Source organism: Lissotriton helveticus, chromosome 1_1 (genome assembly GCF_964261635.1).
Source record: "Lissotriton helveticus chromosome 1_1, aLisHel1.1, whole genome shotgun sequence".
Classification (NCBI taxonomy): Eukaryota; Metazoa; Chordata; class Amphibia; order Caudata; family Salamandridae; genus Lissotriton; species Lissotriton helveticus.
Window position 1 is genome coordinate 83,117,352 of NC_136057.1, and position 22,979 is coordinate 83,140,330.

At 46.6% G+C, this 22,979-nt stretch overlaps 1 protein-coding gene across 1 annotated transcript in view; it reads left to right on the forward strand.

Moving 5' to 3' along the window:
* LOC144758795 (uncharacterized) overlaps positions 1 to 1,565 on the forward strand; it is a 317,831-nt gene extending 316,266 nt beyond the window's left edge. The window contains exons 6-7 of the mRNA XM_078646450.1: positions 80 to 614; positions 1,546 to 1,565. Coding sequence (XP_078502576.1) covers positions 80 to 614; positions 1,546 to 1,565 — 555 coding nt within the window. The remainder of the gene's footprint in view (positions 1 to 79; positions 615 to 1,545) is intronic.
* Positions 1,566 to 22,979: the final 21,414 nt, after the last annotated feature.

Below are 22,979 nucleotides of genomic sequence, written 5' to 3' on the forward strand. Positions count from 1 at the left end.
CTTGTGCAAAAAAAGATACAGTCATGAATCTTATCTCACAGAATTTGACAGAATGCACTCTGGGGGAAACCACTCTCAGTGCTCTGAATGCCAAAAAAGTTTCAGCCGTAAATATAAACTCACTGAACATATGAGAATCCACTCTGGAGAAAAACCTTATCAGTGCTCTGAATGCCAAAAAAGTTTCAGCCGTAAATCTAAACTCACTGAACATATGAGAATCCACTCTGGGGAAAAACCTTATCAGTGCTCTGAATGCCAGAAAAGTTTTTGTACCAAAAGCGCACTCACTCGGCATACACAAAGAAGCCACACTGGGGAAAAACCTTATCAGTGCACTGATTGCCAAAAATGTTTCAGTGACAAAAACAGTCTCACTCAGCATAGAAGAACCCACACTGGGGATACACCTTATCAGTGCACTGATTGCCAAAAATGTTTCATTTACAAAAACAGTCTCACTCAGCATAGAAGAGCCCACACTGGGGATAAACCTTTTCAGTGCTCTGAATGCCAGAAATGTTTCAGTTTCAAAAGCAGACTCACTGAACATACACGAATTCACTCTGGGGAAAACCCTTATCAGTGCTCTGAATGCCCAAATCATTTCCACCGTAAATCACTTCTAACTGCACATTTGAGATTCCACACTGGGGAAAAACGTTATCAGTGCTCTGAATGCCACAAATGTTTCAGTGAAAGAAGCTGGCTCACTCGACATACAAGAACTCATACTGGAGAAAAACCTTATCAGTGCTCTGAATGCCAGAAATGTTTCAGTGAAAAAATCCATCTTACGAAGCATATAAGAACCCACACTGGGGAAAATCCTTATCAGTGCTCTGAATGCCAGAAATATTTCCGAGACAAAAGAAGTCTTTCTCAACATACAATTACCCACACTGGGGAAAAACCTTATCAGTGCTCTGAATGCCACAAATGTTTCAGTGAAAGACGCTGGCTCACTCGGCATACAAGAACCCATACTGGGGAAAAACCTTATCAGTGCTCTGAATGCCAGAAATGTTTCAGTGAAAAAATCTATCTCACGCAGCATATAAGAACCCACACTGGGGAAAAACCTTATCAGTGCTCTGAATGCCAGAAATGTTTCAGTGAAAAAAGACATCTCACGCTGCATATAAGAACCCACACTGGGGAAAAACCTTATCAGTGCTCTGAATGCCCAAAAGATTTCAAACTTAAATCACTTCTAACTGCACATGTGAGATTCCACACTGGGGAAAAACCTTATCAGTGCTCTGAATGCCAGAGATGTTTCAGTGACAAAATGAGACTCACTAAACATACAAGGACCCACTCTTGGGTAAAACGTTATCGTTGCACTGAATGCGACAAATGTTTCAGTGAAAAAAGCAGTCTCACTCAGCATATAAGAACCCACACTGGGGAAAAACCTTATCAGTGCTCTGAATGCCACAAATGTTTCAGTCAAAAAATCAATCTTGCTCACCATATAAGAACCCACACTGGGGAAAAACCTTATAAGTGCTCTGAATGCCAGAAATCTTTCATTAACAAAAGGTATCTCACTCATCATATAAGAATCCACACTGGGGAAAAACCTTATCAGTGCTCTGAATGCCAGAAATCTTTCATTAACAAAAAGTATCTCACTCATCATATAAGAACCCACACTGGGGAAAAACCTTATCAGTGCTCTGAATGCCAGAAATGTTTCAGTGTAAAAAGCAGTCACACTAAGCATATAAGAATCCACACTGGGGGAAAACCTTATCAGTGCTCCGAATGCCAAAAATGTTTCAGCCATAAATCTCATCTCACTGAACATGTGAGAATCCACACTGGAGAAAAAAATGTATCAGTACTCTAAATGTCAGAAAAGATTCAGAGGTAGTGATGGTTACAAGCGCCATAAGAAAACACACCATCGAAATAATTCAGTTCTCAGAATGCCAGAAAAGCATAAATTTTAAACTCAATCTCACTCTACATGACAGCCTCACTAACCATAAGCAACTCCATACTGATGAAAACCTTATGAGTGCTCTGAATGCCAGACAAGCTGCAGAGAAAAACGCTATCTCACCATGAGAAACTCCACACTGGAGAAAATCCTTATGCCATAACAGCTTGAACCTGAAAGATAGTGTTATGCTTCATGAGAGATCCCACTCTGGGGAAAAACCTTATGAGTGCTTGAAATGCAAGCAAAGTTTTGGTTACAAATTACTTCTCACTTGACATGAGCGAACTCACACAGGGGAAAAAAGCCTTATGTGTGTTCTGAATGTCAGATAAGGTTTAGTCTTGAATAGAATGTCATTTCACATGAGAGAATTCACATTGGACTAAAGCCTTATACAGGAGGGGAAAGCCAGAAACATTATACTCAGAAAGGAGATCTCACTACACATGGGAAATGCATCCACACCACGTGAAAAGTAAGGCGTATCTTGAGTTGCAGAAAAGCTTCTTACAACCTGACTTTACATGAGAGAGAGCACATAATGTAGTTGTAATAGGATTCATCAAGAAACTCTTGCAGGATAACTTAGGCTGCCCGCATGCAACCTCCAAAGAAGTCTCATGCCTGGAAATATTTTTAATTGCAACAGAATCCACAATTTGAGTATCTGAAAGTTACAAAACTCTCAAGGTCTTTACTTTACACAGAGAAGTGTAAGTGCTTGCAAAAATCAAATAATTGCCAATAAAATCACAATAATAATGTCTTAAATGTTACTCCACCCAAAAGGTTTCTACTCACCCTTGTTTCTTAACATATGACTGATATCTACATTTTCATGATAAGATTAAGCATATGCGGAGTTCCTCAATGACGAACTCCGGACAGTTACAAACAAACTCTGGCGGTCTACGTGGAGTTCCGCAAGCAGCGGAGTGCGTAAGGGTCATGCCGTTTGAGGTAATTTTGATCTCCTGGTGTTTGTCCAGCCCTGTAAAAATAATAAAAAAATAAAAAACCAACTGGTTGAGCCCTCTGGCCTTTCTTTGGTGGCTCCCACTCACCCCTTCTCATCCAGCTTTCCCTCAGTAGTGTTTTGGTGTGGGGGTCCAGTGTTTTCAGGATACAATGGAGAGTGTAGAGGGCAGTGTTTGGCAATAGGGACAATGGTATGGCAGGGGTCAGTTTGGGTGGGGGTGGCAGGATAGAGGGCAGTGCTCTGGCAGAAGCAGACAGTGTAGCCATGTAGTTTTTTGAGGGTAGGTTGCAGTGTTGGGGTAGTAGCTTTAGGGCAAGCAGAAAGGGCCAGTGTTTTGTGGGAATGGATGATGGCAGTGTTTTGGGGAAAGGAGCTATGGTTTTCAAGGCTATTGTGGTGGGGTTGGTGGCAGTGCTGTGGGGTAGGGTGACATGGAAAAGGGCTAGGCTATTCTAACTTCTTTTTGTTCTTGTGTGGAGTCTTGGAGGGTAGATTCTGCTGGTCCTAGAGCTCTTGGGCTGTCTGGTAACTACAATATACTCTTGCTGCTTCAAGGCTCCGGTCGGTCTGGGGTTCAGTACACTTCTGGGAAACTCAGAACCTTGTGGGCTGGATCCATATTTTTGAACTCCCACTTGAAAAGGGTGGAGGTAACATGTGTGCCCATCTCCCTTTCACAATTTGCATCATGCCTATCCTATCTATCCTAGACAATCGTTGCAAGTGTAAAAACAAGCCTCCTTTCACAGTCCTAGCCCAACGGAAACTCTTTGTTTTGTAGCACATTTCTGTTTTTTTTGCATTTTTCAAATTATTTGATTTGGGGGATTTTAAGTGTTTACAACAGGGGTCGTCAACCTTTTCTGAAGTGAGAGCCACTTCTGATTAGTGAAAATCTCGAGCCACTTAAGGCTAATCATCTCGCACATTCTTACCAAACAGTTTGTCAAGTTGGGCCTTTTAGATTGAAGACTAACCATCTGTCTGCGCCTTCCGCGCCATGGTACTCCTATGATCTCAAGAAATGTAAAAAAAAATGTAGGCACCAATAGCAATGTTGGAGGAAGAGTTACTGCCTGTTGTTCAACCCAGTTAAATCACTTTCATCCTTTGGTTATAGAAATGTAACAACTCCCAGCCAAAAAACTGTGATGAACTAACCATATTCTTTTTTCCAAAGTGAATAAAATATTCCTGAATTTTGAGATAACACTAGATAATCTTTAGGGACAGATACAGTGGAGTAACGTACAGTGAATAAAGTAACTTACCATTTACTGGTAATGAGTACATTCACCCCACTTTCTGAAGAGAAAGTCTCTAATCTTATCAACACTATGAAATTTGGACCGTGCAGATTTTTGCCCTCCATTCAGTTTCAGCTACCATTTCTGCTCATCTCAGTTTGCTATAACAATGATGCTCAAGTCCGTCTTTTTTCCAGATGCAAAAAGGCATCGATTTTGCCACTTCTAAAGACTCTTTCCCTCGATCCCTCAGATGTAAAGAACTACAGACCCAGATAAGTTCTTCCTCTTCCTGCTAAAATTTTTGAAAAGGCCATGAATCAGGAGATCACCACCTTCTTTGAAAATACTGACTGTCTGGATCCTGCTCAACAGGGGTTTAGACCCTACTGCTGTACAGAGTCAACCTTATCGGCAGTAACTGAATAGATCAGATACATTGTGGAGATTAATGCGGCCTTTATCTTATTGGTTCTAACAGAACTCCACCAAGCAGTCCAAGTCGGAAATGTCGTCTTGCGCCATGCTTTACAAATCTCCCTCCTAGCCAGCAAAATTAAGTAAAACACCAGTTTTTGTTAGGGCCCTATCGGGTCTGAAGCTCCCCCCCAGTGCAGGAGTAAAACCAAATAGTATAAAAGTTGGGCTTACCTCCACGATGCGACCCAGGGCTCTAGAGATAATCTTACCCACAGTTGTCCAAAATTCTTGTATCGTGAAACCGGATGCGGATACATGGACATCATCTACATTCTGAAGGCCGCATCTCATACAGCTGGCTTCTCCCCCTCCCTTTATCTTGGATAACTTAAGGGGAGACCAATAGATTCTATGGAGTGTAAAAAAGCGTTCTTTTCTCAGTGCAGCAGATTTAATTAGGGGGTAAAGAGTATCTGGAGATACTTGCCATAAAGTTTCCAACTCCTCGCTCGGCGAGTAGTTCTCCCAGATTCTGTATGGCTGATCCATCTTTCTGTCTGTAGCTGCCAAAAGATGGTTATACCATTGTGCCACTTCTTTTTTCCGAGGAGCTAGATCCTGTAGTTCGCTTTCCATACTGCTAGCCTCTATAAGTGGCCAGCTTTGCTTCTTACAGCAGGACGAGAGCTGATAAAACTTGAACCAGGACTAAGTACAGTTAGTAATATGGTTCCAGTATTCCCAGGAATGGCATTTGTCACCCAGTACAATGTCTTTCCAATATACAACTCCTGCCTCTTTTAGTGGGTAAGCAAGAGAGTCCAAAAGAGACTCTGGTGTACCAGGAGAATCCCAAACTGGCGCCCAATCAATATAATAGTTTAGTCCTAAACAATTTTGGCAGTCCGACCACAACCTAGCCGCCGAAGGCAGAGTCTTTAAACACATTTTTTTAAAGAATTTAAGAGAGTCAAACTTGTACATGAAACCTAGCTCCTCTTCCCCTACTAATATGGCATTAAACATGCAGCCTATCAGCGAACTGTCCGGAGAGAGCAATAGCATTTACAGTTCTTTAGATACGCCCAACAGTACAGTCTGGTAGGGCCACCGCCCCTTGCTGGAGCTTGCATATTAATTTCTTCCAGGATAACCGGATCGCTTTACTTGCCCAGATAAAGGAAGATATCTTGCCCTGGATTTTAAGAATATCAGATTTTCCGAATTCTAAAGGAATTTTGTTAAAAAAGTAAGCGTATTTTGGGAGGACACACATCTTGATGATATTAACTCGCCCATACAATGAAAGTGGGATGCTCTGCCATCTTTTTAGTAGGACATTGACCTCTTTTGAAACTCTATCTAGATTAATCTTGGGGATTAGGGCGGGGACCTGAGATATTATAACTCCGAAGTATTTAAGTTCTTTAGCAAAATTCCCCTCCTGATCGGTTATGTTCCAGGCCACAACCTCGGTTTTCTCATTGTTTATCTCATAACCTGACAGGCTTCCAAAAGTTTGGGTTTCAGCTTCAAGGTCTGAAAGTGTAGTGCTGACATTGGATGATAGAAGAATCAGGTCGTCAGCATACAGTGCTAACTTTTGTATAAACCTGTTTATTTAAAAATTGACAATCTTCAGATTCAACCTTATGCTCTGAGCTAGGGGCTCTATATATAAATGGTGGAAAGCGGGCAGCCCTGCCTAGTTCCACGCCCTATCTTAACTACCAGGGAGAAATTGCCATTAACCAGAATCTGGGCCCGAGGGGATTTATATATTTCTTTCAACACTTCCCTAAAACTATCGGCAAAACCAAGGACCTTAAGAACCCTATCCAGAAGGTGCCAGTTCACCCGGTCAAAGGCCTTGGCTGCATCAACAGTAATGATTGGTAGAGGGAGACCCTGCAATGAAGCCAAGTCAATCGACCCAATTAAGGTATGTATTAAATCGGACATCTGCCGGCCTGGCAAGAAACCCTTTTGATCCGTGTGAATTTTTGGCCCAACAACTTTGCTAAGACAGGCATTCAGAATTCCAGGAAAGACTTTATAGTCAACATTTAGCAAAGAAATTGGGCGGTATGACTGACATTGAGTTGGGTTCTTCCCTGGCTTTAAAATCAGTGCAATAACTGCATCACTCCAAGAGTCAGGCAGGGGAGATGGACCTTATCAGATCCCATTAAACAGTTTTAGCCAGATCGGGATAATCTCCTCCCTCAAAATCATTCGAAACATTATCACTAATTAGGAAGATAACAACAAGTGGTCCTGTGATGCTTGCTGGAATGGGAAGTGTTTGATTAGAAGGTGGATTGAATTAAGTTTAGGTGACAATTTCACAAAAATATATGGATTTTGTATATATTTAAAATTGTTGATCTCCAAAACGGCCTAAATCAATAAATTGAAGGGAAATTTATTGCTTAAGGAAAATAATAGTATTTGCTTTTCTATATGTAGGAAGCATTACATTAATGAAATCACTGTATCCCACCTTCTTTCCTTTCCTTTTCTTTATGAACGTTTCTATTGTTGAACTTTAAAGATTGCCCGAAATTAAGAATTGTGCTCTACATAACTTTGCTGTGTTACATTATGTTGATTTTATGTACAACTTTTGTCTCTAATGTGTATGGCAACTGATGTTTTGTTTTGCTTTAATAATCAGCTTATGTTTATTAGGTTTTATTATTCAATAAAATGTTTCAAACGCAACAAATGGTAGTTGATATGTATTTACAACTGCAGCATTTTTATTGTATGGGCACTTTCAAAGGGGCCAAAAAATATGGTCTGCGGCATGACGGAGGACCACATTGGCATCAGCTGGGAGAGGTTTGGGCAGGTGATTGGGGGTACATGTAAAGTTGGAATGAGACTCCTGGAGTTATTGTGAGGGATACCATGCTACCCTTTAAATGAATCCCCTAGTGATTATTATCAACAAACTTTATTCGGTTTTATAAAAGACAACCATAAAAGTCATACATAAAATGATAAAACATTTTCCAATTTACAGATTGAAAAAATATAATATGTCCAAGTTAGTCAGAACACAAGATAAAAATTCATGAATTACAGTACAGAAGTTTATCGCAGCTTGACCTGAGTCTAACAGCGACCCGTAAAAAGTTAAGCGTATGCAAAACAGTGTCATTAGAGCTGTTATTAAAAGATAAGAGCTGGTCTCACCCTCCTAAAACCCGCTTTTTTGAGAATGGGAATAATAAATAACTTTCTAGGGACAGCATAAAAACTACAAAACCTTAAAAAGTGCATCATGTCCTGAGGAGACTCACTGTTGCAGCCACAGGGCATGAGGCACAGGCCTCTGTGGGAGCCACGAGGGTGTGCCATGAGGTAATGGAAGAGGTTGAGCCAAAACAGGGTCAATAGAAAATGATCATGGATGCTTTTAAGCCCTAGAAGATAAGGTTCGCTGGTTGGTCCGGTTTTTAACACGATGTACATACGCACACTAGGCTTACACAGCTCATTTCCCTCTCTTTCACAGCAGCTCATTCTTAAAAAACACTCTTTGACCAGAGAAAGGTCCCTCTTACATATGCACTCAGGTTTAGCAAATAGTTTCTACCTACCCTGGAGAGACCAACTCTTATATACTGGAGCCATTGGATGCTTGAGACATGGTCAAGTGAAAGTCATTCCTGTAGGACATCTTTGCAAGTGTATTTTCTTAACCCCTTCGCTGCGGGGCATATTCCCCTGCTGTGCTGGGGGAGTGGAGGGGCGCGCACAGTGCCCCGGTGCTCATGACGAGCTCAGCTCGTCATAAGCCACGGTTCTTGTGTACGAGCTGAGCTTGTCACGGCCACACCCATTTCAATAGAATGCTCAGCACAGCAGGGGAATAATCCCCGCGTGTGAGCATTCTAACGGCCGTGACGAGCTCCGCTCTTCATAAGCACATGGGAACCGTGGCTCATGGCGAGCTGAGCTTGTCATGAGCATGGGAGGGGTTAATAAGCCCAAATATTAAGCCACAAAGACAGGGGAAGGAAAGCCAGTACATCTGAGAGGAAAGAAATTCCCAACTCTTCGTGCACAACATAAAATGGGTTGCTTTGTGGGACAGAATGGGCACGTCGCAGGAAAGAGTTTTCAGCACTTTGCACTGCCCCAACCCCAATGTGACCGCATATCTCACTCCCATAACTAACCTTTGAGATATATTTGGCTTCATATATCTTCAAAAGAGCCCCTATTGGCTTCCCTTCCACTCTGCTGGCAAAGTTAAGAACAGCTGCAAAAGCTTTCACTATATCCCCTTTCTTGCAAGTCAGCAAAGGGCATCAACTCAAGGAATCGTTACACAACTCCTAAATAGGAGAAAACATTGGTCTTCAGTATTGACGAAAGGTGAACTGCTTAGCTTTACGAGGTCCCACCTGCAAAAATGAACGAATTGGAATGATTAAACGTAAGGTTCAAGTCCTTCAGAAGTTGTAGGCCCATAGTTGTCCTCGCCCAAGGACTGCGTCGTCCGCGTAAAGGAGGACTGGCAGGCTACGCTTGCCTACCTGGGGACAATCAGCATTTGTGCTTTGCAACATCTACATGAAGTCATTACCGGTACTGATCATTCAATTTCACCTCACGAGCTATAACTATGCCGACGACACACAAATACTCCAACTGGAACACCCCAAAGACATTGGAAAATCCCAAATTTCCAGTTGTCTCAGAGCTGTGGATCAGTGGATGACTTGGAGCCATCTCAAATTGAATGCTTCCAAAATGGAAATATGCAAATGTGGCAATTGGAAACTGTTGGACCTGGCCCTTTTGGCAGGTTCACCTCGAAACTTTTTGCTTTTTCCTAGCCCATTTCTGCAACCTGGTGTTGGTGATTTTAGGCCTCTGTGCACTTTTTCACTGTGGTCCAGTGTAAAGTGCGTGCGCTCTCTGTGTATGTGTGGTGAGTGACCTGCCCTCCTATAGGAATGCATGGGGAATATGTGTGACCATGGTAGTTCCTGATGTGTGGGGAGTGCAGGGTCGAGTTTGGTATGTGCGAACTCATGAGATTGAATGCTGCGTAATGATGTATGCGGCATGAATGTGTCTAGTGTGGAAGTGCCACTTCTAGACATGGGTGTGCGTGGGTAGTGAGTGTGCTGACACGTGATTGGATGGATGTGAGAAGTTGGCCTGGTAGGGGATGTTTCCAATTCTGGAACCACCTACTACCTGACCAAACAATCCCCTTATGGTGTCTGGTTGTAAGTCAACCTTATTAGACAAGCTATCCTAGGGGTAGCATGGACTAAGCAGCCTAAAGGCTTAACTTAAGAGGTCGTGTTAAGCGAGCTGTTTTACCACATACAATCCTGTAATACCAAATGAAAGGACACCACACAAGTATATATTATAAAAATATATGTGTTTATTACTAAAAACAATCCCCAGTATTCTTTATGAATAAAGGGGCACAAGCGTTAAATCAAAAAGCACTGTTTAAACATACAAGTTGCACAATTATGGATGAGGGCGGGTGGCCACTCAAACCATATACTAAACAAGTGGTATAAGAAAGGCCACTCGAGCAGTGGTTAGGCCTAGGGCCTAGGGAATCGCTGGGAGCAGTCAGGACAAGCAATGCTGAAGTCGGGAATGGCCCTCGGGATTCGGGAGATGTGCGGAAAGCGCACGCATGCACCAATGTTAACCAATGGTGCGTAAAAGTCAAAGAGTTAAAGTTTAAGGACACTTCCGCTGAACCTAGAGGAACAAAACTTAACACACAGACCCTAGAGGTGTGCACCAGTGTGGGAACACCGGCGGAGCAAAGTTACCTCACCCACAGGAAGTGGGTGCACAGGGTCGAAGTGGCGTCGGGTTTTGACACGCAGGCTCTTGGTGCTTGAAGCTGAAAGGGCTGCAGGCAGGGTGAAGACGAAGTGTCCGGTGGAGTCCAAGGGTGGACTCAAGTTGTAGGGTACCTGAAAGCAGAGGGGACAGAGTCTGGGTCACTCAGCAGTGACCAGGGTGGAACCAGGACGGAACCAGGCAATGTCGGGCGCAATCAGGTGGTCGTCGAGGAGCTTCTCTCCGCTGTCACGTGGGCTCTGGGGCATCTGCGACGTCCAGGAGCAGGTCACGATCTGTCCCACGCAGGCTCTCACCGTCGGTGCAGTCGGCTTCAAGTTTGGAGCAAACAAGCCTTGGTAAGAGCAATCCACGCAGGATCGGAAGATTGCTTCTCACTCGGACCAGGAAGGTCAGAGTCGGGGCTCCTTTTCAGGGGAGCTGGTGTGGATCTGGAGCAACCAGAATCACAAGTCTTTTTAGGTAGTTCGTCGGCACAGAGACCACAAGCCAGCTGGCAAGTGACCGGGCCAACGCGTTGAGCCAAATCGTGCCAAAGGGCCCCACGCAGCACTCGTCGAGTGTGGAGGGCTGAACTTCGGCTCAGGAGTAGCTCAGGGTGGGGGCTTCTCAAACCCCGGTGTACAGCTTCGAGGGTCACTCGTGGGCTGCACGGTCAGCGTCTCGTGGTCACTTCAAGATGGCGTGCCCCACGCTTCCGGTCGCCTCCACGGGTCTCAGCTTTGCAGGGACTGTGGATCGGGCTGTTAGAAGCTGGGCAGGCTTGATCTCGTCGATCTCAGTCGCTCGAGTTCCGGCGGGAACTGCAACTAAGTAGACGTCGAGGGCTGGATGGTGCCTGCTGCTGCAGGGTGGTCACTCCTTGACCACAAGGGAGATTCTTCGGGCTTCCACGTGGAGATGGAGGGCGAAGGGTCCAGAATATCGTTTCAAATGTTTCTTCCAGGAAATCTGATGTGCATTGGCACTGCTCCCACTCTTATTCGAATCTGGTGGGCGTGATTACCTGCTAGGTCCCCTCCTATGGGTGGGACCCAGGAAGTGGGTGGATACACCCCCTTCCTTTGATCCAGGCCGCCCTGGCACGAGGGCTGGAGTGCCCCAGAACCGGTTTGGCCGGATTATGCAAGGGGCAGCCTTGTGCGCCCCAGGCAGTGTCTGGTTTCTTTCAAACCTCCCTGCTACAATACACTATCTCCTGTCTGGAGGGCGGTGACACCCTCCTGTGACAGGAAACCCTTTGTCCAGGACCCCCTTGACTGAGTTTCGGTCAGCTCCAGGGGTCCAGACATTTGTCTGTGGCAGAGGCATCCATTTTGTGGATCTTAAGGCCTTTGGAGAAATCAACCGCATTAAAGTGAAGTAACATGTCTTACCCCTCTAGAGGGGTGGAATGCCATCCCCGTCACCAGAACTGGCAAGGGGATGGTATTCCAAAGCGTATGACACCTTACACGACATGTTTTGATAAAGCCAAACCAGAGTTGCTAAATAACCGCGAGGATTATAAGGCACTTAATAGTATATGGTATGGCATTATCCTGAAACAGCTTAGGGATTTGTTCCCGACGGCTGCAGACAGGCTCAGCTCATGCTAGAGCTCCATCTCACATAAAAACCATGCACCCAGCCTCCAGGATTGGTGAGGCCTGTCTATAGGAGTGGCTCACAGGTTTACATGTGTCCAGATATAGGTTTAGACATAGGTATACTATATCTAAGCAAGGGGTGTGTACACCACCTTACCCCAGCTGAGTGATCAGCCAGTTGTGTCAATTTAAGAACCAGCCAGGGGTGGCAAAAGATATGCTGCAGCCCCTGGTAGGCCTTAGTGGCCCCTATGCCCTGTGCACCTATAGTGCATTCTACAGGGGCTGACAAGGAGTCCATTTCCAATTGGTATGTACCTAGGGTACATGGAATCCATTTTACAGAGAGAGCAGATGGCCTGGGGCCCTGATTAGCAGGGAACCAGGTCAACTAAGTCAAAAAACCAGCTAAACACAGGCAAAAAATCTGGTGTAACCATAGTCAGGTAGCCACCTTCCTACATAACCCCCCCCCCAAACGAAAGGAGATAAGGCTATCCTTGGCCAGGTAAGCCTATATTGCCTGAGTGGCCATATAAGGAAGTACCTGCACTAGCATGGGTACCCCCTGTCTCATGGTCCACTAAGCAGTCCCTCACCCTTTGGGTATTAGAGGGTCTCCACCATAGGGAATCACTACCTTGGGTGTGTTTATGCAAAGTTAAAGGCTGGTTTGGATATGGAGTATTGAAGTTAGGCTCTACTAAGTTAGGGCTTGGCTTCCTCCAATTATCTTCCACCAGGTGTGCCTTTCTTTCTTTAACTGAGTTGCACTGTGCTCTCAGGGTCAACCTCTGGCTACCTAAAGCTGGAGGCTGGGTCCCTCTGTTTGGCTTGCTGGAGGGACAGTTCAGGTTTGGGCCCCTTGGGTCCCAGGTTTGGCTGTGCCCAACAGAATCCATCTGTGGGAGGTCCCTAACTGTTTTTAAGGGGGCTCCCTCAGGAGTTTTTAAAGTTTTCACCTTACTAGGGCTACTAGTTTTGGTGCACCTAATCTTTTGATGGGGGTGCTTTATTTGACAGGGGGCCCTCTGGGTCTCACTGTCCTTCTTGTCCTCTGCAGCCCTGGGCTGGCTACGGCAAGGTAGAGAGGGGCAGGTTACCTGCTCCAGACTGGGTCCCACCTGAGAAGGGTCCACTGACATCAGAGGTTCTGTCAGGCTAGGCCCAACCACCTCTGGGGCAGCTCCTTCATCAGGGGTAAGATCAGTTCCCTGAGGAGGCTGACCCTGTCCTAAAGTCTGGTGAGGGGGAGATTTCTCTTCCTCCTCCATGCTCTCAGTTTGTGTGGAGTTATCCATCATTTCAGGTTTCACAACACACATGTCGGTTTGAGTTTGGGCTGTGGCCATCACAGCCCCACCAACCTTTTCAGGAGGAGACTCAGTTTGGGTTTCTGCTGTTATCATAACAGCTTTGCTATTCTGTTCAGGAAGAGCTTTTACTAAAGATGGGGCAGAGAGTTTCTCAGCCCTACCAACCTTTTCAGGAAGGACATCTTGGATTGGGGCTGTAGCCAGTACAGCCTCACTAACCTTTCCATGGGAATTCACCATTCTAGAATGGGTTTCCTGTTCAACCTCAGCCCAGGCTGAGATTTCTAAATCATTACCCAGTAGACAGTCCACAGGCAAGTTTGGTGACACTGCCACTCTCTTTGGGCCAGTGACACCTCCCCAGCTGAGACTTACTACTGCCATGGGATGATTTGTTTGGATGCCATCAATGTTTATTACCTGGTATGTGGCACCAGGTAAAAGTTGCTTAGAGGGGACTATGCCATCAGCCACCATGGTGATGCTAGCCCCTGTGTCTCTAAAAGCTTCAACTCTTAAACCATTGATGATGGGTTCTTGTCTATACTTGCTCAAAGTATTTGGGCAAGCAGAGAAGTTGGCAAACCCCATGCCAGCCTCATAAACAAGATCATTGGGTGATGGGGACCTGGATAGGCCAGGGTCCACCTGATTTCCAAAAGTAAACCCACCCAGATTCCTGGGTGTGCTTCCACTTCCTGGGGGATTACTGCTGACAGTAACAGGAGGTGTTGAAGCTGGCTTTGGAGGTATATTTTCTTTATTGTTATTCTTGGGACAACAGCTGTCTGTTTTGTAATGCCCCACCTGTTTACAGGGATAACAATAGGGCTTTTTCTCAGTTGAAGAAGTGTCTTGGGACCCACCCCCATCCTTGGAGTTTTGGGGCCCTGGGGAAGTCTTTTCTTTACTTTTATCCCCACCCTTATCTTGAGGCTTGGTAGACTCCTTCTTCTGGTTACTGTCCTGATTCTTAGGCCTAATCCTGGTTCTGACCCATTTGTCTGCCTTCTTTCCCAATTCTTGGGGAGAGGTCAGATCAGAGTCTACCAGGTGCTGGTGTAAGAGCTGGTTCTGACAATTACTTAGGATCTGCTCCCTCATAATCAAATTATACAATCCTGTAAAGTCATGTACTTTGCTGCCATGTAGCCAACCCTCCAGAGCCTTAGTAGCACAATCTACAAAATCAGTCCAGTCCTGAGTCTGTGTCTTCTGGGTATCTCTGAACTTCAACCTGTACTGTTCAGTGGTTAAGCCAAACCCATCTATCAGAACACTCTTCAGGACTTTGTAATTGTTTGCATCCTCATGTCTAACAGTGAGGAGCTTATCTCTCCCTTTCTCTGAAAAGGAGTACCATAGGATTGCTGCCCACTGTTCCTCAGGAACCTGCTGTACCATGCAGGCTCCCTCAAGAGCAGTTATCCACTTGTGGATGTCATCCCCTTCCTTGTAGGGGGGCACAATCTTTGTTAGGTTTCTACTATCATAGGACCTGGGTTTCTCTTTAGGAATATTGCTGCCACCAGTGGCATCTAAGCCACACAATTTTTGCTCTCTTGCCAAGGCAAGTTTAGCTTGAGCCAAGGCTACCTCCTCCCTCTCTATCTGGAGTTTGACAGCCCTCATTCTGGCCCTATGTTCTAGCTTTTGAGAAGCACCCATGCTTCTCTGTGATTCTCTGGAGGCACTAGAAATATGAGAGTCCCCTGAGGGAGATCTCACTCTTCTGTTGCCTGGGAGAATAACATGTTGGGTTCTGGGGAGGTGCTGGCCCTCTCCATTCCCCAGTAGGTCCAAGTTGGCCTGGCTAAGCCTACCAACTGGAACCTGGCTACCCTGATCCTGTACTCCTAAGTCCTCAACATCTGAGTCCTCATCCAAGTCATCATCATCCTCCTCTTCAAGGGGATCAACTGCAGGGGGGTTCCCTCCAGTTCCTGTATCTAGGGAAGCTGCTTTTGCCTTCTCTAAGTCATCCTGTTCTAGGATTTCTACCAGGATTAGGCAGGTGGGGCTTCTGCCCCTTTTTAACCCTCTTGCTTTGCACAAGGCAATCAAGTCTCTGCGGGTTAGTTTGTCATATCCAAAAGTTGCCTGGGTAGGGTCAACTGTCACAGGACTAGACCCTGAGGCCTTTCCTGTGTCAGACATGGTTACTAGTGAGGTGTAAGTGGTGCACTTACCTACACTAAGTGTTTTCCTACTGGACCTTGCTAGTGAGTTGTAGTCAGGGGTGTGCTACTCCCTTCAACCTACAACTACTAAGTTCAGTAGAACTTAATATGCTAAGCTTTTGATTTTATATGTACCTAGAGGTACTTGATGTGATCTTTCAATTTGATATAAAGATTGCAATGGTAAAACAACAGCAAGCTCAAATCCGCACCGCTGCTCACCAATGTGAGAAGTTGGCCTGGTAGGGGATGTTTCCAATTCTGGAACCACCTACTACCTGACCAAACAATCCCCTTATGGTGTCTGGTTGTAAGTCAACCTTATTAGACAAGCTATCCTAGGGGTAGCATGGACTAAGCAGCCTAAAGGCTTAACTTAAGAGGTCGTGTTAAGCGAGCTGTTTTACCACATACAATCCTGTAATACCAAATGAAAGGACACCACACAAGTATATATTATAAAAATATATGTGTTTATTACTAAAAACAATCCCCAGTATTCTTTATGAATAAAGGGGCACAAGCATTAAATCAAAAAGCACTGTTTAAACATACAAGTTGCACAATTATGGATGAGGGCGGGTGGCCACTCAAACCATATACTAAACAAGTGGTATAAGAAAGGCCACTCGAGCAGTGGTTAGGCCTAGGGCCTAGGGAATCGCTGGGAGCAGTCAGGACAAGCAATGCTGAAGTCGGGAATGGCCCTCGGGATTCGGGAGATGTGCGGAAAGCGCACGCATGCACCAATGTTAACCAATGGTGCGTAAAAGTCAAAGAGTTAAAGTTTAAGGACACTTCCGCTGAACCTAGAGGAACAAAACTTAACACACAGACCCTAGAGGTGTGCACCAGTGTGGGAACACCGGCGGAGCAAAGTTACCTCACCCACAGGAAGTGGGTGCACAGGGTCGAAGTGGCGTCGGGTTTTGACACGCAGGCTCTTGGTGCTTGAAGCTGAAAGGGCTGCAGGCAGGGTGAAGACGAAGTGTCCGGTGGAGTCCAAGGGTGGACTCAAGTTGTAGGGTACCTGAAAGCAGAGGGGACAGAGTCTGGGTCACTCAGCAGTGACCAGGGTGGAACCAGGACGGAACCAGGCAATGTTGGGCGCAATCAGGTGGTCGTCGAGGAGCTTCTCTCCGCTGTCACGTGGGCTCTGGGGCATCTGCGACGTCCAGGAGCAGGTCACGATCTGTCCCACGCAGGCTCTCACCGTCGGTGCAGTCGGCTTCAAGTTTGGAGCAAACAAGCCTTGGTAAGAGCAATCCACGCAGGATCGGAAGATTGCTTCTCACTCGGACCAGGAAGGTCAGAGTCGGGGCTCCTTTTCAGGGGAGCTGGTGTGGATCTGGAGCAACCAGAATCACAAGTCTTTTTAGGTAGTTCGTCGGCACAGGGACCACAAGCCAGCTGGCAAGTGACCGGGCCAACGCGTTGAGCCAAATCGTGCCAAAGGGCCCCACGCAGCACTCGTCGAGTGTGGAGGGCTGAACTTCGGCTCAGGAGTAGCTCAGGGTGGGGGCTTCTCAAACCCCGGTGTACAGCTTCGAGGGTCACTCGTGGGCTGCACGGTCAGCGTCTCGTGGTCACTTCAAGATGGCGTGCCCCACGCTTCCGGTCGCCTCCACGGGTCTCAGCTTTGCAGGGACTGTGGATCGGGCTGTTAGAAGCTGGGCAGGCTTGATCTCGTCGATCTCAGTCGCTCGAGTTCCGGCGGGAACTGCAACTAAGTAGACGTCGAGGGCTGGATGGTGCCTGCTGCTGCAGGGTGGTCACTCCTTGACCACAAGGGAGATTCTTCGGGCTTCCACGTGGAGATGGAGGGCGAAGGGTCCAGAATATCGTTTCAAATGTTTCTTCCAGGAAATCTGATGTGCATTGGCACTGCTCCCACTCTTATTCGAATCTGGTGGGCGTGATTACCTGCTAGGTCCCCTCCTATATGTGGGACCCAGGAAGTGGGTGGATACACCCCCTTCCTTTGATCCAGGCCGCCCTGGCACGAGGGCTGGAGTGCCCCAGAACCGGTTTGGCCGGATTATGCAAGGGGCAGCCTTGTGCGCCCCAGGCAGTGTCTGGTTTCTTTCAAACCTCCCTGCTACAATACACTATCTCCTGTCTGGAGGGCGGTGACACCCTCCTGTGACAGGAAACCCTTTGTCCAGGACCCCCTTGACTGAGTTTCGGTCAGCTCCAGGGGTCCAGACATTTGTCTGTGGCAGAGGCATCCATTTTGTGGATCTTAAGGCCTTTGGAGAAATCAACCGCATTAAAGTGAAGTAACATGTCTTACCCCTCTAGAGGGGTGGAATGCCATCCCCGTCACCAGAACTGGCGAGGGGATGGTATTCCAAAGCGTATGACACCTTACACGACATGTTTTGATAAAGCCAAACCAGAGTTGCTAAATAACCGCGAGGATTATAAGGCACTTAATAGTATATGGTATGGCATTATCCTGAAACAGCTTAGGGATTTGTTCCCGACGGCTGCAGACAGGCTCAGCTCATGCTAGAGCTCCATCTCACATAAAAACCATGCACCCAGCCTCCAGGATTGGTGAGGCCTGTCTATAGGAGTGGCTCACAGGTTTACATGTGTCCAGATATAGGTTTAGACATAGGTATACTATATCTAAGCAAGGGGTGTGTACACCACCTTACCCCAGCTGAGTGATCAGCCAGTTGTGTCAATTTAAGAACCAGCCAGGGGTGGCAAAAGATATGCTGCAGCCCCTGGTAGGCCTTAGTGGCCCCTATGCCCTGTGCACCTATAGTGCATTCTACAGGGGCTGACAAGGAGTCCATTTCCAATTGGTATGTACCTAGGGTACATGGAATCCATTTTACAGAGAGAGCAGATGGCCTGGGGCCCTGATTAGCAGGGAACCAGGTCAACTAAGTCAAAAAACCAGCTAAACACAGGCAAAAAATCTGGGGTAACCATAGTCAGGTAGCCACCTTCCTACAATGGAGCCGGGCTCCAGGAGTCTGGATGGGTCTGCCCAGTGGTGAGTGTTGAGATTAGCATGCTGATGTGAGGGGAGGGGTGCACCTGGGTCCTGAATAGGGCTGGGCTTTCCCCACACAATGCTGGCTCCGCCCCCTGTGGTGCGACTGATGATCCTAGCCTGACTAGTGAATGGGAGGGGTGTCCGAGTTCATCAAGGGGGCTCCCAAACCAGCTGCGCCTGGTTTTTCCCCCACCCTGCACCTTTAGACAAAGGAATTCCCTGTATAAAAAGGGGCTGTGTCCCCTTACAAAATGTTCTTGTTCTTAACTTGAATCCTGCCAGGGGCGTGCTGCTGCTTGGGCCCAGGGGAAGGCTTGCCTCACTGGGCCCTGCCCTGCCCCTGGATGTCTGGAAGACTTTCCCTGGATAGGAGCTGTAGGTGCTCCCTCTCTTTGTCCCTGGGCTGGTGTGTCTCTATCGCTGGGGAGCACTTTTAATTTCCTATAGCACTTGGAAGCGCTTTATTTGGTCCTCTAGCGCTATAAGCGCTTTATTTTCCGATAGCGCTTAGGAGCGCTGTGTGCCAGGAATTCACCGCCGGCCCCGGGGATTACCGAGGAGACGCTGTGACCGCGCTGCCATTGGCGGCCCTCCGAGGCAGGAAGCCAGGCAAATTCAGGGAAGATGTGGGCGGGGCCTGAATGAGGCAACTTCAGCTTCCCCCTGCCTGGGGGAAGCCTTCGCTACGTTGCCGGTCTCCCATGCGAAGGAGGGAGAGCGGAGATGTGCCCAGAGATGCTGGCTGCCCCCGCCGCAACCAGAGGAAGAGTGTTGCGGCCTGTCGCGGGGCTCCCGTGTGCTGAGGGAGCCCCGCGGTGCCCGGAGGAGCCTGGACCGATGTGCCGAGAACAGCCCTGCTGCTGCGATGAGAAGGACCCTCCCCCCCGCAGGTAGCCCGGTGAGTGAGAGAGGGCTGGGGAGGGTCTCCGGGCGGCCGAGTGGTGATGCCTTGTTAAAGCCCCGTAGGTTGGGGGCATTTAGAGCGGCCCCGGAAGGCTGTGGGCCCACGTTTTATCAGTGACGTCCCGAGCTCGAGGCTCCAACGTTGGGACCCATTTTTGTTCAAGAGCCCCAGTGGGGGTCCCCACGGCCAGTGGTTCTGATGCCTGGTTGATGAGGGGCATGATTGTTTAATGAGCCAGTGTGCTCCCCGCGGCATATGTTGGATGTCTAGAGCCTATGCGTGGCTCCAGTTCGGGGGCACTTTTAGTTGGCTAGAGAGCCTGTGTGGCTCTGATTGGCCTATATGTATTAAAAAAGCCTAGGGGGCCCCCCATATGTATGTGCAGAGCCTAGAAGGCTCCCAGTTGGCGGAAGTTTGGTCCCTGAGGGCTAGTGAGAGCCCTGTCGCAGTTCTGCTTCACAGCTGCCCAGCAAGTAGTGGGCAGCTGCACCGTTTAGGCGCAATGTGAGAGAGAGAGTCCTTGAGAGGGACAGAGATGACACAGTGGTGCCAGGCCTGCTACAGCTGCGCAGCACTTAGTGCCAGCTGCAACGTTTAGGCCCTGTTATTGTTCCCACCTGCCCAACAATTAGTGGGCAGCTGCAACGTTTAGGTTTGCGCCGGTGGCGCACCCCTGACTGGCACTGCATTGGCAGCGCGCCCTGACATTCTGAACACAGGGCTTTTTGAGTCCCCTTGTTGGATGGCCAGTAGGCTGGTATGTGGGTAGGGCGTAAGGCCCTAATGTGATTTCTGCGCAATGTGATTTTGCTATATTTTTGATAGTAATTGCCTAAGGTGATGTTTTGCGCAATTGTGTTTTCTTACACCTCTGAATGTGTTGGTTATACATCATGTGTTTTTCCTGTGTTGCACCTCTGAATGTTTTAGGCATCATGTGTTTTCCTTCCCTTCACCTCTGAATGTTGTGATGCATCATGTGTAATGTGTTCTTGCCTATACCCCTAAATGTATGGTGATACTAGGGTGGTTGTTCTTTCTAGTACAGATATGCTAGTGAAGCCCAGGTTCCCTGCGTAATATTCTCCTCTTAGGGTTGCGTAGGTGGTACTTACCTGTTACCAGTAGTTACTGGTTGTGTGCTAAAGTGATTATTATTCTATGATCTACAAAGTGCTATTTCTAACAGTATTTCTAGTTCTAAAAGGGTTGATTCTGACAGTGGCCCATGTGGCCCTGTCCTGTAAATAATCCATTGTGAATATTGCCCGTGCCAGTTGGCACAATGTACATCTGTGATTACTATCTGATGTGATTTGACAATACAAAAGTTATTTTTATATAACCTTCTGTGGAGTTCCTTTTGTGGTGTGCCTAGGACGTTGTTGCTGTTGTGTGCGTGCGCAAATGCTTTACACATTGCCTCCGGGATAAGCCTGTCTGCTCGTGCCAAGCTACCAAGGGGGTGAGCAGGGGTTACCTTGGCGTGTGACTCCCTTGCCCTGACTAGAATGGTGGTTTCTGCCTGGCTTTGGCGTAAGCCTTAGCTAACCAGAAATCCCAGTTCTAACAGAAACATTATGACCCGCTTGCCACCTGGCCTGATGAACTGGGATCACCGCCTAAAGTATCGAAGGAAGTTAGAAACCTCGGAATGACCATGGACTCCAAGTTATCAAAGAATGCCCAAGTGGACAAACTAGCAAGATCAAGCTGTGTCACTATAACAACACTGCAACAAATTTTCCCTCATTTGGGATTTCCACACAAGGTCCAAGCTACGATCTCCCTTGTTCTGTCCAACCTCGATTACTCCAATAGCCTCTACCACGGATCACATTTAACGACCATGAAAAGACTACAATGGATTCAGAACTCGGCTGCCAGACTACTCTTGCATATCAAACCGGGAGACCACATCTCACCTGCCTTGAAAGCCCTGCATTGGTAACCGGTTGCCAGAAGATCCACATTCAAGCTACTCTGTATCACCCACAAAGCACTATATGGAATGGGACCGCTCTTCATCAGGAAGAAAATCACCAAACACATTCAACAAAGGAACCTCCACTCTAAAGGGGCATCTTGCTTCAAAATCTGAAGATACCAGAAAAAAACATGAGTGGCACATCCTTCTCTGTTCAAGCAGCCAAACTATGGAACTCTTTACCCCCCAACATAAGATTCACTGACAACCACCTTATCTTCAGAAAACTACTCAAGAATTGGCTCTTCCCCACAAAAGCACCATACACAAACAGGCATTTACAGCATATCTCACTGTAAATAAGCATTTATTTCACCATAGATATGTACCTATCTTTGTGTATTGCTTTGTATGAACATGTACAATAATTATGTTGTTAATAAAGAAATGTAAAAATCATCTTTGGTCTACATGTACTTGCTTCCATTGTGCATCTATGTACCTTCCATGTTCTTGGATCTGTGTGATATTTACTTTTCTCCTGAAAAGCATATCCAATGCACTACCCTATTTCTCATCATGTACCTCTATCAATATCTTTAATCTACATATACTTACCTCCTTTATGCATCTATATACTTTCAATGTACTTATGGATCTATACATTTATCACTTTCTTCTAATTAAGTATTTCCAATGCACTACCCTATTTCTCAGCATATACCTCTCTCAAGATATCTTCTAGCCCAACTATCTGTCTCATCTCGACTACTATTTCCAATGCGCTACCCTATCTCTCACCCTATACTGCTATCAATATATCCCCTACATCCACTCTCTCATTTATCCCAAACCCCATACCACTACTATGATCCCCAAAATAACCCTTTCTAGACTCTCTCCTACTCTACCCCTCCCTGCATCATCTGACATCTTTTACTATACCGATTCCCAAAGCAAACCTTTCTAAACTCTTCCCACTGATCTTCCCCTCCAAAAACCCCTCCTACTGCTATGACCTAAAAAAGAAATCCTTGACTATCCCACCACTATCCTTGTCAATCAAAATAACAGACTAACATGTTCACTTCTCAAATTCCATATTCCACTATACTAATTCACCACTAATCCTTTATGGGTTCCTGAGTAGCGTGCTACTTGCCAATGAAGCGTTTCAACACCCCATCAGGGTTAGAAACGTTATATAAATGCAAACCTTTTTTTCCTTTTCTACTCCTCCCCAACCCTTCTCAATCCAAATAACTGACTAACATAGCCACCACTCAAATTAATTTGCTGTTTCACCATACTAATTCAACACTAATCCTTATGGGTTCCGGAGTAGCATCGTACTCACCAAAAAAGCACTTCAAAACCCCATCAGGGGTAGCAAGCGCTATATAAATACAAACCTCTTTCCCTCTTCTATCCCGCTGCCTACCCTTCTCTATCCGAATAAATGACTGACATATCCACCACTCAAATTAATTTCATGTTTCACCATACTAATTCAATGCTAATCCTTATGGGTTCCAGAGTAGTGTGCTACTCGCCAAAAAAGCGCTTTAAAACCCCATTAGGGGTAGCAAGCGCT